Source organism: Nuphar pumila, chromosome 1, assembly GCF_984573655.1.
Source record: "Nuphar pumila chromosome 1, dmNupPumi1.hap1.1, whole genome shotgun sequence".
Taxonomy (NCBI): domain Eukaryota; kingdom Viridiplantae; phylum Streptophyta; class Magnoliopsida; order Nymphaeales; family Nymphaeaceae; genus Nuphar; species Nuphar pumila.
This window is the reverse complement of record NC_143249.1, coordinates 14786663-14802730: the sequence shown is the minus strand read 5'-3', so window position 1 is coordinate 14802730 and position 16068 is coordinate 14786663. Positions and strand designations below refer to the sequence as shown.

The window sequence follows — 16068 nt, the reverse complement described above, 5'->3', positions numbered from 1 at the left end:
CACCCAGCACCGTCATATCTCAAGTCCATCACCATTTTCTGTAAGTTGTTCATGGATGCACCGGTACCACCTAGAGTGGACCAAGTGAGCACTGCGAAAATGGCATGCAGCCGCAACCACCATCTCGGCACCATCGACAGGCGAAGAAGGGGCTTTGTCATGATCAGAGCATTTAGAAGATAAGAAGCATGAAACCACTGATTTTAGTATAGAAGAGTACCAATTGGACTTCTCCACGGCCATCTTTCCAGCACATAGTGTATGTGATCAGACCCTTCTGTGTTCCAGTTCCACTTTGCTTGTTGGTCCCTCCTCGGAAGCTACTCAGGTGTTTTATTTGTTGATTGCAATCTCAGGCCAGTTACTACTCAAAAGTGCTTCCAATCTCATTCGACACATGAGGCATGGAAGTTAAGGCTTTGCTTATAAAGCAGAAACCTCCCTTGGTGACCAAGCAAAGTGGAACTTTAATTAGACCTTCTTTCAACCATCTCTCTCTCTCTCATTTTGTTAAACTTGATGCAAGAATTGAAGCTTCCCACAAGATTTTGGGCAGGAAGCTTCATTATGACTTGGGCCGCCTTTGGTGGCTTGGTTGCTTAGAAAATCTCTTTCAAACGTAGATAGTGGAAGTTGTGGAACCAAGGAAGATGGCGTTGTCTCATTAAGAAAGCAACTCATTGCAACATTGAAGAAACTCCTTTGTTGAAAAGAACACAGAGATCTGTATCATTCTCATGTGAAAGTGATGTTTGGGGTGGGGAATTTATATATAAACTGAAACAAATATCACCTGCTGTGCTTCAAGTGTATGACTTATGAAAAATTTGTTCATGTTCTATTAATGCCCTCCATTTTTATCCACTCTTTTGTGGTGTAGACCACCTTGCCACCACCTTAATTTTTTGACTTTGTTCGGATATAATGACTACCAAGGGTATATGCACTATAAAAATCATGGCTGTGCTGATATTTTGAAACAATAAGTTTTTTCTCAATATACAATTAAAATAAAAAATATAAGGACTAACCAAAAAGTGTTATTGTCGCGTTAATATAGGGTTCCGATCTGGTTAGAATTTGAGCTATTCTAGTGTTTGGTTCACGATATAACAGATAAAACCTATTGACTTCTATGAAAAAATCCAACTGAACCTGGCTTAGGTAGTACAAAAACTTGTGTGTAGATTCGGATACTAAGAACCAAATTCGAAAAGCATGCACACTTTAACATTTTCCATCATTAAATGTCGGATCTTAATAAGATCTTTGGTTTGATCCGATGTCTGGTTTATAACCTTCGGACCAAACACAGGTCAATTTAAATGGGTTGGACAGGGACGAAGTCAAACTTGGTCCAACAACTTATTCATTTTCTTTGAAATGTGTTTACATATAGATCACGATCTAAGTTAGAATTCGTTATCAAACTTAGAGTCTTACTAGAATTTTGGATTTTGTGGTACTGGAGTCGCGGATATGGATAAAACCTAATCACTCGGTCAAAATATGATTGAACCTGACTTAGGTAGCACCAAATTTGTGTCCCTATTCAAATACTAGGACCAGATCCAGAAAACACGTGTTTTTAACATTTCTACTGCAAAATGTTGGATCCTAAATCAGATCTTGGGTCAGCTCCCGAGTCCAATTGATAAAACTTTAAATCAAGTGCAAGTCTATATACTAATCGGGTCTAGCGGCTAAGTGCCATAGCGAATCACATGACAGCATTTCATGTGGGGCCTGCCCACATGAAATGCTGTCATGTGATTGGCTATGGCACTTAGCCATGTCACTTAACCAATCTTTTGATCTCAACTCGGTTTGGTAGACCCCTACTAGTTATACAACTATACCATTGGGTTTTGAACCTGCAACGTCCCAACACAAGGAGACGTGCACTAGTTGTTCACATAGTGTTGTATCTGTTGAATCCAACTAAACGAACTCAAACTTGACCCACAGTCTATCCAAACCAGGTCCAATTGAACCCTTCTTTGTTCAAGGCTAGTGGACTGTATGTGAAATCAACTTTGCCAACACTCATGATAATCTGAAACTGGCAGTAGTTCGGGGATGAGCTTGATACATACCAGGATCAGGTGCTGTAGGACCTCATTTCGGGCATAATGAAACAGGTTTTGTACCTAATTGGGCACATAGCCGCTCCCTGGATCCCTGCTCCTGTCTAACCCCAGCTTGCCTTTCAAAAGAAAAGGATTCATGTTCTATATAGGTTCTCTACATCCAAGTCCATATCTGAATCCAATTAACATACAGCTATACGGAGGTTCAGACTGACCTAGCATGGACTCAAAGTGGTTAGGATTTGGGTTGGAAGCTTGAATTGGACCAAAATGTGAACCCAAAAAGATGGTATCACCGACAAAGAATTGAATATTTGATTTGAAATTTAATGCTTTTCTTTTTTGAAAGGCAAGCTGGGTTAGGCAGACCCCTAACAGTTATGCAACTATACTCCTACCAGACAAGCGGAACCCCTGTTGGTATTTGAACTTTAATGTTTCTGGTTGTAAACTTGATGATTTATTTTATCAAGGGTATAATTGTACTTTTGTCATTTGCTTTAATGTCCTTCATTCAAAAAGCAGACGATAACTTAAGCACCCGTTTGATCAATTTTTAGGATAGTCAGGCAGTTTATGTATTTAATTTTTCATGTCGTTATAAATTTATATGTAGAACAAGCACAAGTCAGGCAGCCATATGTAAATTTCTGAAAAAAGGAATGCATTCCTTTCTTGGACAACTCATAAAAAGGACTTCCCTCAGTAGGTAGATCAATCATCCATTGCATCAAGTACATCAAAATTGGAAGCTATTATGTTATAAGACCACTCTTCCTGGCAGTGAACAGAGACCAATCATGTAAAACCTCACCAGCCTCTACAAATGAGTTATGTACACACAAACCTGAAACTTGCCGAGGGAGGAGTGACAAAGAATATCTAGGATCAGCATCAGGTTAAAGCCTTCAACAACCATTGTCATTCACCACCTTCATTATCTTCTTGATCTTCTAATCTAACATCTTTGCCATTTGATTCCATTGCATGTGCTGAAGGCCTGACTTGCTGGAAAAACTGGCTAGATATGTCATCAGCTTCTTCCAAATCCTCCTCCTCATAACTTTCTGAATGCACCACCTTGTCACCATCCATCCAAGCGGGACATTGGTAATCGACTCCCATTGTCATGCGATCTGGAGAATTTGTTGCATTTGAGGAAGTAATTTTGGGTGAGTGTGAGACCTTCCTTATGCAGAGACATTCAGGAAGAGGATGTGACAGAAAAGAGAACGGTTTCGAGTTCAACGGCGCTTCTGTTAGACCTTTGATCACAGAGTCAGTGAGGTGCTTCCTTACTGATGCTACCCATGTCCGATTTGCTTCATACAGATGACCGTGAACTTCCTCCAAAAGCAGTGCAATGGTTTTCCTGCATTGAAAAATGGGAGTGAAGTGAATAAATAATAAATACAGAACTTTGCCAAATACTCTCTCTCTCTCTCTCTCTCTCTCTCTCTCTCTCTCTCTCTCTCTCTCTCTCTCTCCGTGTGTGTGTGTGTGTGTGTGTACACAGAGAGAGAGAGAAGGTGGTAACTGCTAACCTTTTTTCTAGCTAACAGGGCTTTTGAAAGTTTTTTTCCATGTTTTCCTTAAATCTGACCGTACAGGCGTTCTATAGGAATCTGACTCTTGGATCATCCAATTCCAATCCACAGGTAGGCTTTTATAAGGTTTAAAAATTGACGGTCTAAGATTTTAATAAATATTTATAATGCTTAAAAAATCATGTTTTTTTATCAAAAAAACATTATCCATTTGTCGGTCCCTAGTAAATTGACCATGTCGAACACATCTGTACGTGTCAGACTTAAGGAAAACATGGAAAAAACCCTTCAAAAACCCGGTTAGCTGGCAGTTAGCAGCAACCATCTTCTCATATAGATATATAGTCCCCCTTATTTAAAGGGCCTGGGTGTGACCAAGTATAATTGTAAAACTTTGAATCTTTAAAAAGAAAGGATCTAACTAGTAATGCAATCTAAGAGAATTAAAGTCCATAGAATATTGCAATTATCTTTTCATCAATACTTCATAGAAACAATACATAAATCATTGAGATGTTTAAAATTTCAAATAATTAAGAAAATTTAATAGCAAATATATGCTTTAATCCAAAAAATCAAAAGAAAGACTGAAGCAAACTCATGAAATGCCTGTTGATGTCCATAAGTGTCAAACAGCAATCTGAACTCCCCATCTGCGTCAGACATTTGATGAACTACAAATTGGAATGACATAAAGTGATGGAGTACAAATGTGTCTAACATCAGTATGGGTGGCTGATAAAAGTCTCCAGGTATATACACAAAAACAAATTAATAATTATGACTGAATTGTGATAAATGTGTTGGACCAAGCAGTGTCTGGAATAACATGACCTCACTCGACAAAGGATCTGACAAAATTCATCATGAGAAATTAAGTAGGGAACACAATCAACATTTTGTCTTAGATCCTACTACTCATGATCATCAGAATCTAGCAGACAATAGACAATTAGGAAAATACCTATCTGGGCGAAATGTTTTTGATACAGCATTCTGATAAAGTCTGTGACCCATCACCAAACTTGCAAAATTAGGGTGTCCCATGCCATCACGATCAAAACCAGGGATGAAGGCATCTGCTTCAATAGAGACTATGTAATCAATGGCTTCCCACAAAAGCTTATGTGCTTGTATCCTCAACTCCGCAATTGTCAGTTGTGGTTCCTTCTCACTTTCAGCAACCCAACCCCACCAACCTTCAGCATTATACCGATATTTAAGCCTTGATGGTGGTGGAGGAAGTGGCCGTGGACGTGGACCAGATTTCTTCCAGGCAGCAATCCTCAATTCTTCAGAAATCATTGGAGGCAGTGGATGAGAAGAGACATCTGGGGAGTCCTCATGGCCATAAAGGGCTGTTAATTCTTTGACAGTACTGAGGGAGGTCCTGTCAACTACATTATCAAACATGGAATGCAGAGGAATCATTAACCTCTGCCCCCCAAATATCTCTCCTCCAGCAATATATATGATTGTGTCCTGTGGATACCCAAATGCACGAAGAATAACACCAACCTACAAAAAATCAAGAATGTCAAAGAAAGAAAACAATTTCTGAACATGATATCATGTTTCTCATTAGGTTGCTTACCTCTTCTGGAATCAAAGGACATGTACCATTAAGATGTTGCAGCACAGAATCCGCAGATAGATTCCCCTTGATGACCCCATGTTTGATCATCCATTTCCTTCTATACTGTATTAGCTCTGTGTGCACATCCTAAGAATGAGAAACACGGTAAGTAGAGTTGGCAACCTGCCCCCAGACCTCTAGAAATTGAGGGCCAGCTTGATTCAGTGCAAGAATTGTATTAGGTTACTCCATCCATGTCTTACAACTTGGATGAAGTCACAGTTATAGTAACTTTGCTTAAATCTCTAGCTGGAATAGAATCATAATGGCATGTGAGGCATTCTAAATTTGCTTTTCCCACAAGTCAGGTGAATGATAGAACAAATTTCAGTACATATGATAAATTGATAGAAAAATCTGGATACCTGGAACTGTTCAGCACAACCATAATAAGCTAAAGCCTCTTTAGTTAATCCGGGATCAAATGCAAGAAAAGGCCTCCCTGAAGATCGTAACCTGAAATGGTTTAACAGGGCATATCAACAACTAGGAAAAAGCACTACAGTAAAATGTGGTTAAAAGGACTACTTTGACATAAATAGGCTCCCACCTACGTACTATTTTGGTGCCAAGTTCCTGAACTTCATGACGAAATCGAAGGGCATGAAAAGACACCCTGCATCTTAATCTTTGGTATTCTTCAAGATTAGGTGGAAGAAGAGCCTGGCTTATTGACAAGTGCAGTACAAAAAGTTCTAGTTTCAGATAACTAATAAGCCATTTGGAAGCATCTCTAAGTTACCATCCAAAGTAGTGAACAAGTTTATGCAGGGTGGTGAACAAGATTAGTGGCTAAAGTAAATAATAATTTCTTATACATGCATGACTAGTTACTTCTAATTGAGTGCACATGAACCAGCTATTTGCGATAATGGAGTATCTTGGGTTAAAATTGTTTTTCTAAGGGCACATTTGGAAGCGAGAAAGATGTGGAAAAGTGATGCAAAATGGAAAATCCGTACGGACTTTCCGACCCTTCCAAACGAGAGAGACTTTTACGCTGAGAGTTTTTCTAAAAGGTACACTTTTGATAGGAAACATTCCTCCAATGGGGGGGGGGGGGGGGAGGAGGAATGTTTCCTACCATGAGAAAATTTATTTTTACACTCCCAACCACCTATCTCACCACATCTAACCACCACCACCCTCCTCCCCTCTCTCAATTTTTCACATTTCCCCACTATGTTTTTCTCATGCTACACAAACAAGCAAAAAGCTTTCCTTTGGAAAACTTCTCATATCAAAAACTCTCATAGGCAAAACTTTCTTTTCCTATGACAGTTTTTCTCTCTTCCATAAGTGCCCTAAGGAACAGTCTCCAGAATGTCTTGGGACACTAGAAAAAGTTAAAAAGATAGCAAAAAGAGAAAAACTACAAACAATATAAATTAAAATAAATATCAAAAGAAAACAGATAAAATCATACTAAACTTGCAAGAAATGAAAAAAGTAATAAACCAAATATGTTGTTTTTTTTGTTGTGTATTTAACTTTTCATTAAAATGTCATGATAAAATACAACAAATTGAACTTGTGACCAGTGTCCATGACATAGATATAGTGAGAAAACTCAAAAATGTTAGAGCCAATTCACCAAATTTATGCCCTAACAGCAAAAAAATAATGCATGAAGAAATGAAATTGCTACATGTGGTAGAACATGGCCCTACATTTTTCTCCATTAAACATCTTATCCAAACGATGTATCTTGGCGAATGTGCTCAACCCAGTTAATAAATAAAACAAAACAGAGAATGGTATCTTTATGATGAACTTTATAGAATTAAATAACACATAATTGCATGATAAGTTTGCGACAATCTGGAAAAGAAGGCAAGAGACATTGTCATCGGAAAGGCATGCACACGAGCATGTTGTAATTGCTGATGCCCATTATATTTAGGGCACATTAGCAAGTTCATGATAACATTTTTATCAGAGAACTGCTCCATCTAAAAAAACTTTCTGAATTGCACATTGGAATTTCTCCAGATTAATTGTAATTGGATCAGCAATTGAGCCAGGTAAAAATCAAGATAAATTGATAGCAGACTCTTTCATATTAGCACGGAAGAATAACTCTTCCAGTATTTAGGTAGCATTATACCAATTTGACTGCTTTGAAGAAAAGTCCAAATACAATTCAAAAATATTTTGTCCACTCATATGATTGGAGGAGAAGGATTCATGTGGAAGACCCAGAATGATTTTCTTTTTTGGTTCATATCGCCGACCCCAATTGTTTTGGGATGAAGTCGTCGTTGTTGTTGTTGTATTCTGGTAAGCATCTGTTATCACTATTTCAGGCATGACTCTACCATTTCAACTATAATGAAGTGAAGGAAGCAAAGTCAGACATAATGCATACATGCTTACAAACACATATTGGTAAGAATAAGTCATATTGCTTACCTGCAAGCACCCACCACCTGAAACATGTAGTTCAACAACTGAGTGCCGCTTTAATGCTCGAAGAACAGCCTTGAGGTAAAATTCAGGTGAAGCTGAATAGGGTACTGCAAACACAGGGATTTCATTCTTTTTCTTCGCAGCTTTTAGATGTTTTGGAAGGGTTTTCACAACTGTAACATCTTTTGTCAGTGCTGCTATGAAACGATCCTCATTATAAAGGTAGTTAAAGCTTTTAAAACCAGAGCTGCAAAAATATTACAATAAAAAATAAAAAAGAGAGTAAGATGGATGATGTCAAACCCAACTATTAAATTATTCACATAAACTGAAAAAAAAAACCTGATTCCCTTGGAGCTAGTAGTCGACTGAAGCTCTGGAATAACCAGAGTAGCATTAAGAAGTCTAGAAACTGCAACTATATCACTTATCTGCAATTACAAGATATGACAGCTCTTATATATTACCTTGTAGATTAAGAAATGCAACAGTAGCAAGAAAAATAAGAGTGCTTACAGAATTCTTGATCTCATGGAACCCTCCGCGTATCTTGGCAAATATGAAACCATTGTGCTTCAGTCCAGGAGCTGACATTATCAATACATTACATTACATGAAAAGATTGTATACTCCATACTTCGGTAAGAACTCCAAACATGTTACAGATTAGGCAATGGAAATGCATACAGCAGAAAACTTGAATACCATAGTACAGTCAATTAAGATCGTTTTGGATTTCATTCAATGGCGACTTGCCAACAAAATGATATATAAAATCCAGATTAATAAGATAAATATGAACTAGCATTATGACAATACATAGTTATAGATATTAGCAGTATTTTGAGAATATCATAATGATATTACTTTGATATGATATAACAAGACTATCAAAGAGTATAATTTTTGCTACACTTTGATGATTTCTGTTCAGTTTTGAGCATTATAACTGAAAATTTTACAAATATAAATGCCAAGAATTTCCTGACCTTGTCCTGCTATCTACTAAAAACTTGTACTATACCAAAAATTGAATTGCTGAGATATTGCAAAGACTGATATAGGCAACTAGAGTAAATACCAACATGACATAGAGTTGCATAAATATCACTGAAATCCAACAGTTGCCGCATGCAGAAGAGCAGCTTTTGTTACAAAAAGTTATGCTACCCACAACTCAGAAAACACCCAAAACATCAGTAAACACATTGATTGCAAATATTTTTTTACTCAAAAATTGCATATGTACTAAAAAATAATATCAAATGGAACACATTAGATCATGTTACTCCACACATCAAACACAACCTATCTAGGTGAGCCACCACATGGGCTACCAAGTTACAATTCTCGAATGCCCGTAGATATGCTCGAACTCATTTAAAGTGTATGTATCATTACATTTTAACACCAAAAGCAAGATGCTAGAATAGTAGCAACTATTCACAAAATACAAAGGTACATACTCCTTGATCTGCCTGAGGATGTTGACAATTATGTTTTTTCATGCTTCTAGATTTTATATGTTGATCTACAAGCACCACCAACCATGTAGTCCATAGACAAAACTTGACAAACTTCTTCTTGAAGAGTATGCAATTATATGCTCATGAATTTGGTTCAGTTGGAAGTTTACTGTTAAGTATATGTTCTAGAGGCACTTGAATATTTTGTATATATGTAAAATAAAATATACAACTTGCCATAATGCTATTTTCCATGTGGAACATAAAACTGCTAAAGCATTATTCATCTCCCATCCACAATTACGAGTTATGTAGCATGCCAATTTTCTTGCAACAGTTTCAGGTTATGCACATAAAATGTCAGATTTAATGGGGCACATGAAACTAGACAAGGACATCATACGTTAGAGAATCAGATCAATCCGTGTTTAGCTGTGGACTATAAAAGAGAGGTGACAAACTAGTAGTATAATGTATGAGGGACCAAGTCATCTATTATTTCATTTGATGATACTCAGTTTGATGATATGTATAGGAATGATTTATCGTGAAGAGAACAAGCTATATGACAGCATAGGGATTCTCCAGCACTAGCCAGGGTTTCCTTTTCAACAAATTCTAACCGAAAGAATGGCTTCATTAGAAGGAAATTCCCATAATTATTGGTTGAGTTTCTCAGATTTCTAATATGAATAAAGAAGAATCCAAAAATAAACCATAAGTAAAGATGCTTGTAATTTTAGAAAATTATCTGCAAAATACATACTTCATCCAAAATAAAAAAGAAAGCCAAAAGGTAAAATAACAAATATGGGTCCATAGGTGTTCATCAGTGTTAGAGACCTACATCGATTATCAAAAGTACTGCACATTTCATGGACCTAAAAAATGGAGGTTCTTGATGCATCCAATGAGCGATGTTGGCTTCCATGTCAACAAGAAAGGCCAATGAAAGGGTGGAGGACAGTTGCCACCTGGTTGGTATTCCCAATTTAGTAAGATTTTTTATTCTGACAAGTACGTAGCACCATAACCTAGAGCCATGGTTTTCAGTTAATATTTATTGTGATTCAGTAAGCCATTTCCCCTTCAAAGTTGACATGACATATTTTCATCAAAAGATGCAGCAAAATTTTAAAAAGGAAAATCAAACGCTTGAGACAATCATTTGAGAACAATGGGCCATGAAGAAAACATAGATTCGAGTGTGTGTTTCTGTGTGTGTGTGTATGTGTCACATGCTTTGTGTTCCCTCAATTGAAACATCCTCACTTTGGCACTGTCAACAAGTGTCTAATGCCATCATGACTAACCAAATAGAGTGTTTATGTAATATAAGCCAAATATATCTCATTTGAAATTATGACTCAATCCAGATTCCTAAAAATAAAGAATTACCACTTGAAGGAATAGGTTCTGGGAATAACTGTATGTTCAAGTTTGAAGTCTAAACTAAGTTGTAAAGGGCCATGATGGAGATATCTTGACAATTTTAGCCAGGAGAAGAAAAAGAATCAAGTATTCTCCAATCTTTTTAAGACAAGATCGAGAGTCAACATGGAGGATGTCAACAGGACAAGAGTTCTTGTGCCATGGCAAAAAAGGTACATCTGCAATTGGTTAAAGTTTTGATTCTTTTGATTCAAGAACTCAGTGGATTGATTACAAATTCATAGTTTTAGGGATGCATATTTTTAAAGTTATTCTAAGGCTATTTCATCCAGTGAAATACTTCATAGCTAAATTGTTAGCAATCCTTAATTCAAATAACGCATGAATAGTTTTATAATGCACGGTAACATCTTATCCGCAAAAAACAATTTCCTCTCAGATGATCAGAATCCAAACTCAAACAATTGCAATTTACATAGGTTAATGTGCTTACGGTTTCTCTGAGATCCTAACTACAAAGTACAAACTACAATCCTAATAGAACATCAGCATTCAAAAAGGTAATGTTTACACTGCAAGTGTATGGTCAACATGCATCAGAGACTACTTTTGAAACATAACGAATCTAGTAAATTTACATGCTCAGAAAGAAACCCAATACATCAGAAACAGCAAACAGCAGTTTCTTTTCCTTTTTTTTCACTACATACAAGTGAACAATTTTCTTCTTCAGAGTAAAAAACCTTGTAACCTTGACTGATCTAAAAACTCACAGGGTCTGGTCACCACTGTCAAGATTGCAGGCACAGAGGAAAAACATCACAAAGTCAATCATGCAAATCAAGCAGTGTCAATGATATCAAGCTGTTGAAAAGATCTTACCTTTGTATTTCCCTCTAGGGCTTGCATGTGGGAGCAGAGATTCAATAGACTTCACAGGACCCCACAATCTCACATATCTCGCATTCTGCTTCACTCAAACCAACAAAAATCAGATACCAACATGGGAAAATGGGCAAAAAACTTACCAGAAGAAACTTATGACCGAAAACCCATTAACAGAACCAACAACAAAACCCCATAAAACCAAACCAACAAAACAAAACATCCCAAAACAGAAAGGACAAACAAGAGATCTGTGATGGGTATGAGGAATTACAGTGTGGGGAACATCAGAACCTTCAAAGATGGGCCTCCATGTGAAGATGGTGATCTGAGGCCTGTGCTCAACCAAATACCTCCCAGTATACCTTGCAAGAAACAGGTGAGAAACAAGGGAGAATATGGACAGAACCAGGCCAACCACAGCTGCCCATTTTAACTTTGACTTGAAAAGCATCATTTTCACACAGAAAGGGCCAAATCTCTGGAACAATAACACCACCAACTCAGAGGGCACCAACACCCCCACAGAAACAGTAACTCAGAAGGCCCAACAGAACCCATGTACCACATTCCACGTTTGAGATATCTTCCTCATTTTTTTCCCACCTCTTTCTCTTTCTTCTTTTTTTGTTGCAGAAGAGAGCAAGGGAAGGAAGGGGAGGCACTGTCCTGCAGACCAAAAATGTGGGTGATCAAGCTTGACATGTGGGAAGGGGTGGGGACTCTAGTGTGGGCTCGCACGTGACAAGAAGAGTGAGGTCTATGAGAGGGAACAGACAAGCACATGCGTGTGTTTCTTGCTTAGGGAGAGAATCTCAAATAAAAAACCTTACATTGGACCTAAGAAAACGGAATTCGGAAATTTTGGCAGTTCTAACACAAGTCAAGGTTGCAAACGGGTCGGGTCAGGATAAACTAGAATTTGGATCCGATTTCGGGTCTGTATCCGACTCGGTTTCTAGAATGAGATTATAACTAAATATAGTAGCACAATGAGAGCCTCTAGTACTTGATACAACGAAAACCGATAATCTCTATTTATTTTAGAGTGAGAAGATAATGGGTCAGGTTTGACTCAATTCTGAGCTGGACCAGTCCATATCTGACTCAATCCTGATTCCAACACGGATCCAAATAGATTCAACTTTATCTGTTCTGGATCTGATAATTTGTGCAGGAACCTGTCTTAAAACTGTGACCCGTTTGCGTCCTTTTACACAAGCAGCGTCCTGGTCCTGGGCTTCCATGACCCAGTTCATTTTGGATATGCCCATGATCCAGTTATTATCCAAAACACTAGTGTCGGCTTTGACGTTTCAAAACAACCAAGTTGGCTGTCGATGTGGTGATGGGGCACCACTAGATCGGGTCTGTGTCGATATGAATCAGATCCAGATTGCATTGGGTTTGGATCTGAAAGATCGATATGTACTTGATAAAGAGGCATTGGTGTGACAGAGATAGTCCTCAGATTCAGGCCCAATGAAAATATATATGACCCACCTCTGGATCTAGTGCAAAACTCATCCAGTCCATTAGAATGTTTCACCATTAATCTAATAATTTATTGATGTTCAGCAGCCTGCATCTGCAGCTGCTTTGACAGAAAAAATTGAATGGTGCTTGTATTATTGCTACAGCATGTTTGGCAACACTACACAAACCAACCAATCAGAAGGTGTTCAAGCCCGGCTCATTCTTGTGGCCAGCTGACCCAATCTCGAGCTCATGTCTAGGCCGAGTTAAATGAGCTCAACTCTTTCTCAGCTCGTTTATAAAATTTCTTTTTCAAAATTGAAAAATAATATATAATCATATGACTTCAAATCACACTGGGCAAATGGAGTACTCCTTCTTGTGCCCTTGAATCCACAGGCACCTGCAGAGGACCAAGAAACCACCAGACCTAGCCTATTACCCGACACCAACTGAGAAAGGTCTACTTTCTATATGTATAAACCATTCGTCATTCAGTTGGTTATTGTTTCAAATAATTACTGAGATTTAGCTCTCATCCCTACTTTCTAATCATATATTTTTAACGTCTCCAATTCAAAATCGAACATGAAACTTTGGTTTCATTGAACTCCTGCTTCAGGTATTTTTTCAAAACGTTCCATACGAGTATTTTCAAACGGGACTTATTGCTATTGATTCGATGATTCCCTATGTCATAGAATGGATGTAGACCACCAAAAAAAAGTCATGTTTAAAAATAAAATTGGAAAAGATTCCAATCAAAGAGAATTAAATAATTAAATAATCTCATGTGATTTGAGATGCAACCAAACATACCCTAAATCTACTCAAGTTCGAACTGGCCTATTTGCAAAACAAATACATTGTTTGAAACTATAAGCAAATTGGATTTGACTTCTAAACTTATTATTTACAACCGAATGCTTAAACTATCGGAACTTTATGATATAAAATATGCCTATACTAGCTGAGCTGAGCTGATTTCTTGTGCCGAAAGAGCTCTTTACAAGCATTAAATTGTTGTTTTTTTTAAGGATAACTAAATTGTTCTTAATAGAAATATCATAAAATTTTGATGATATTGGATGAATGTTTATTTGGGATTTGGATATGTATTTTTTTACATTTATTAAAAAATAGCCTATTCAAGTTAGTATCGTATGGATTTAATTTCTGCCTATGCGATACGAATCGGCCGATTCGCAACGAGACTACAACAATGGTTTTGCCTATTTGGCATCATTTGCCGAGGCTTAGATTTAGAAGGTGGCAGGTCTTGGGGAAGGATTTGACAATAAAATGTGGAACATAGTTACAAATTTTTTTTTTTAATAAACATAGTTACAAATCTTGCTATGGAGATTTTCTCTGAAAAGGAATATCTCACGATAAGTTTAAAAAACTTGTTTCTTGTAAAATCTTGAGAAAATATATATTTAAAATTTAAAATATATAAAAATATACAAACATGTTAAAAAATAAAAATCACAAATATCATGTTAATACCATGAGAAATTGAGAATATTGCAAAAAAACATGATATTTTCAAAATAAGTGATATTTTTGAAAAATATTGTGTTTTTCTTGCGCTTATACTATTTTTTGTGGAAATCTCGTGATAAATTCTTGCGCTCAGAGGCGTAGCTAGGGGGGGGGGGGGGGGGGGAAACAGTTAATTTTTTTTTTTTAAAAGCCCAGCCCTGACTGCAGCAAATAGTTTGATTTGTCCATATGAAATAGATTTTTATTAATAATTGTAGCCATTTCTTATTTTATCTCAAAAAAAAAAATTTAAACCTAGAAAAAGTGTGGAATGGTGCCCGGTTTCCATTCATTTCTCAAAAACCAAATTAGATTTTAAATGATATTGAATATTAATTTCCATTGACTCATCTTTCTTTTTTTTAGCGAAAAAATTTGCTTTGAGGGAATCCATTGGCTCATTTTTAGAAACTCTCATTCATGAGTGTTCTTTGCTGCCAGAATGGCAAAATACAACGCATATCAATTATCAAGAATATGAATTTGCATTAAGCTCAATCATCATTTTCATGAGTTTTATCAAGCACTATCTCATCTGTATTTTGATCAACTCTCAAATTTTCATGAGTTTTCATCATTTCATGCACTAAGTAGGAATGCAGGCAGTCTGGGTTTGGGTCAGATATCTGATGGAATCTGTTTTGGATGGATTTGATCCAAAAAGCTGAATCTCATTACTAGGGGTAGACATTGGGTCAAGTGATCAAGTTACTGGAGGTAGTCGGGTATGTGATCCAAGATGGACAAGGTTTGGGCTGCCTTGTTTAGCCCGGAGCTTGATAAAACTTGGGCCTGATCCAGTTGATTACTAAACAGGTCGGTTCCGGGGTAGAACTGAACACCATTTTGATGGAGCTAGATTAGGACTGCCTTGTTTACTAATATGGCTTAAAGGGCTCGATTGGGGCAAGTCGTGAATAAGTTTTGGACCAAGATCGAAACCGACAAGTTCCGGATTGGGCTTTCAGTGGGTCAGGTTCAAGTTTGGCATGTCAAGCTCTAGCGGACTTTGGATCAGGTTATGTCATTGTTTAAAAACTTGCCGGGTCAACCCAGTGACTCGGTCATTTACTTGGTCAAACCAGTGAATGACAAAAAAATAAACAAACTTGGCAGTCATCTGCTGACTCGGCTGAGTCAGCAGAGTTTTGTCATGACATAGCCAAGTCAGATCATGACTCACCTGTCATATATATATATATAAATAGTATGTATATTATGCATACAAAGATGATTAAACATATATATTAATAAAAGTATATATTAAACATGTTATAAAATATCATATAATACATATTATATACAATATATTAATAATATTATATAAATTATATATAGTATATACATATATTTGTATATTTTATATAAAATATAACGTTAACATGATCTGTCCAAGTGACGAGTCAATTATGGACGAGCCGAGTGATGAGTAACTGAGCTTTAAGACTATGGGTTAGGCTGGGCCGGCCTGATGTAGATCCATAAAACTTTGGGTCTTTGGAGCGATTTTCACATTAACTGAAAAAGGTGCAGGTGATTTTGAAAAGAAAAATTTCAGTGATTTCACTTGCAAGCAACCAGTAAATTTTTTTTCCCAAACCTGCAGCTGGGCCTACATATCA

The 16068-nt window shown here is 37.0% G+C and overlaps 1 protein-coding gene across 1 annotated transcript; it reads right to left on the bottom strand.

Annotated features, from left to right (window-relative positions):
• Positions 1–2761: 2761 nt before the first annotated feature.
• LOC149848075 (O-fucosyltransferase 27-like) lies at positions 2762–11882 on the bottom strand. Its single transcript, XM_090003175.1, has 10 exons — positions 11700–11882; positions 11423–11507; positions 8199–8269; positions 8025–8113; positions 7686–7929; positions 5824–5936; positions 5639–5729; positions 5232–5360; positions 4602–5155; positions 2762–3462 (listed from the first exon to the last, which is right to left on the bottom strand). The coding sequence occupies exons 1-10, from the start codon at positions 11880–11882 to the stop codon at positions 3012–3014; spliced, it is 2010 nt and encodes a 669-aa protein (XP_089859301.1). The 3' UTR covers positions 2762–3011.
• Between the last annotated feature and the right edge of the window lie 4186 nt (positions 11883–16068).

What these genes read in the sequence shown, in the direction of transcription:
- LOC149848075 (XM_090003175.1), bottom strand. Translation starts at nt 11,882, where the DNA reads ATGATGCTTTTCAAGTCAAAGTTAAAATGGGCAGCTGTGGTTGGCCTG. An exon ending in GGCACCAAAATAGTACGTAG is followed by an intron (nt 5,730 to 5,823) that starts GTGGGAGCCTAT and finishes AAACCATTTCAG; the next exon opens with GTTACGATCTTCAGGGAGGC. An exon ending in GTTGTGCTGAACAGTTCCAG is followed by an intron (nt 5,361 to 5,638) that starts GTATCCAGATTT and finishes TCTCATTCTTAG; the next exon opens with GATGTGCACACAGAGCTAAT.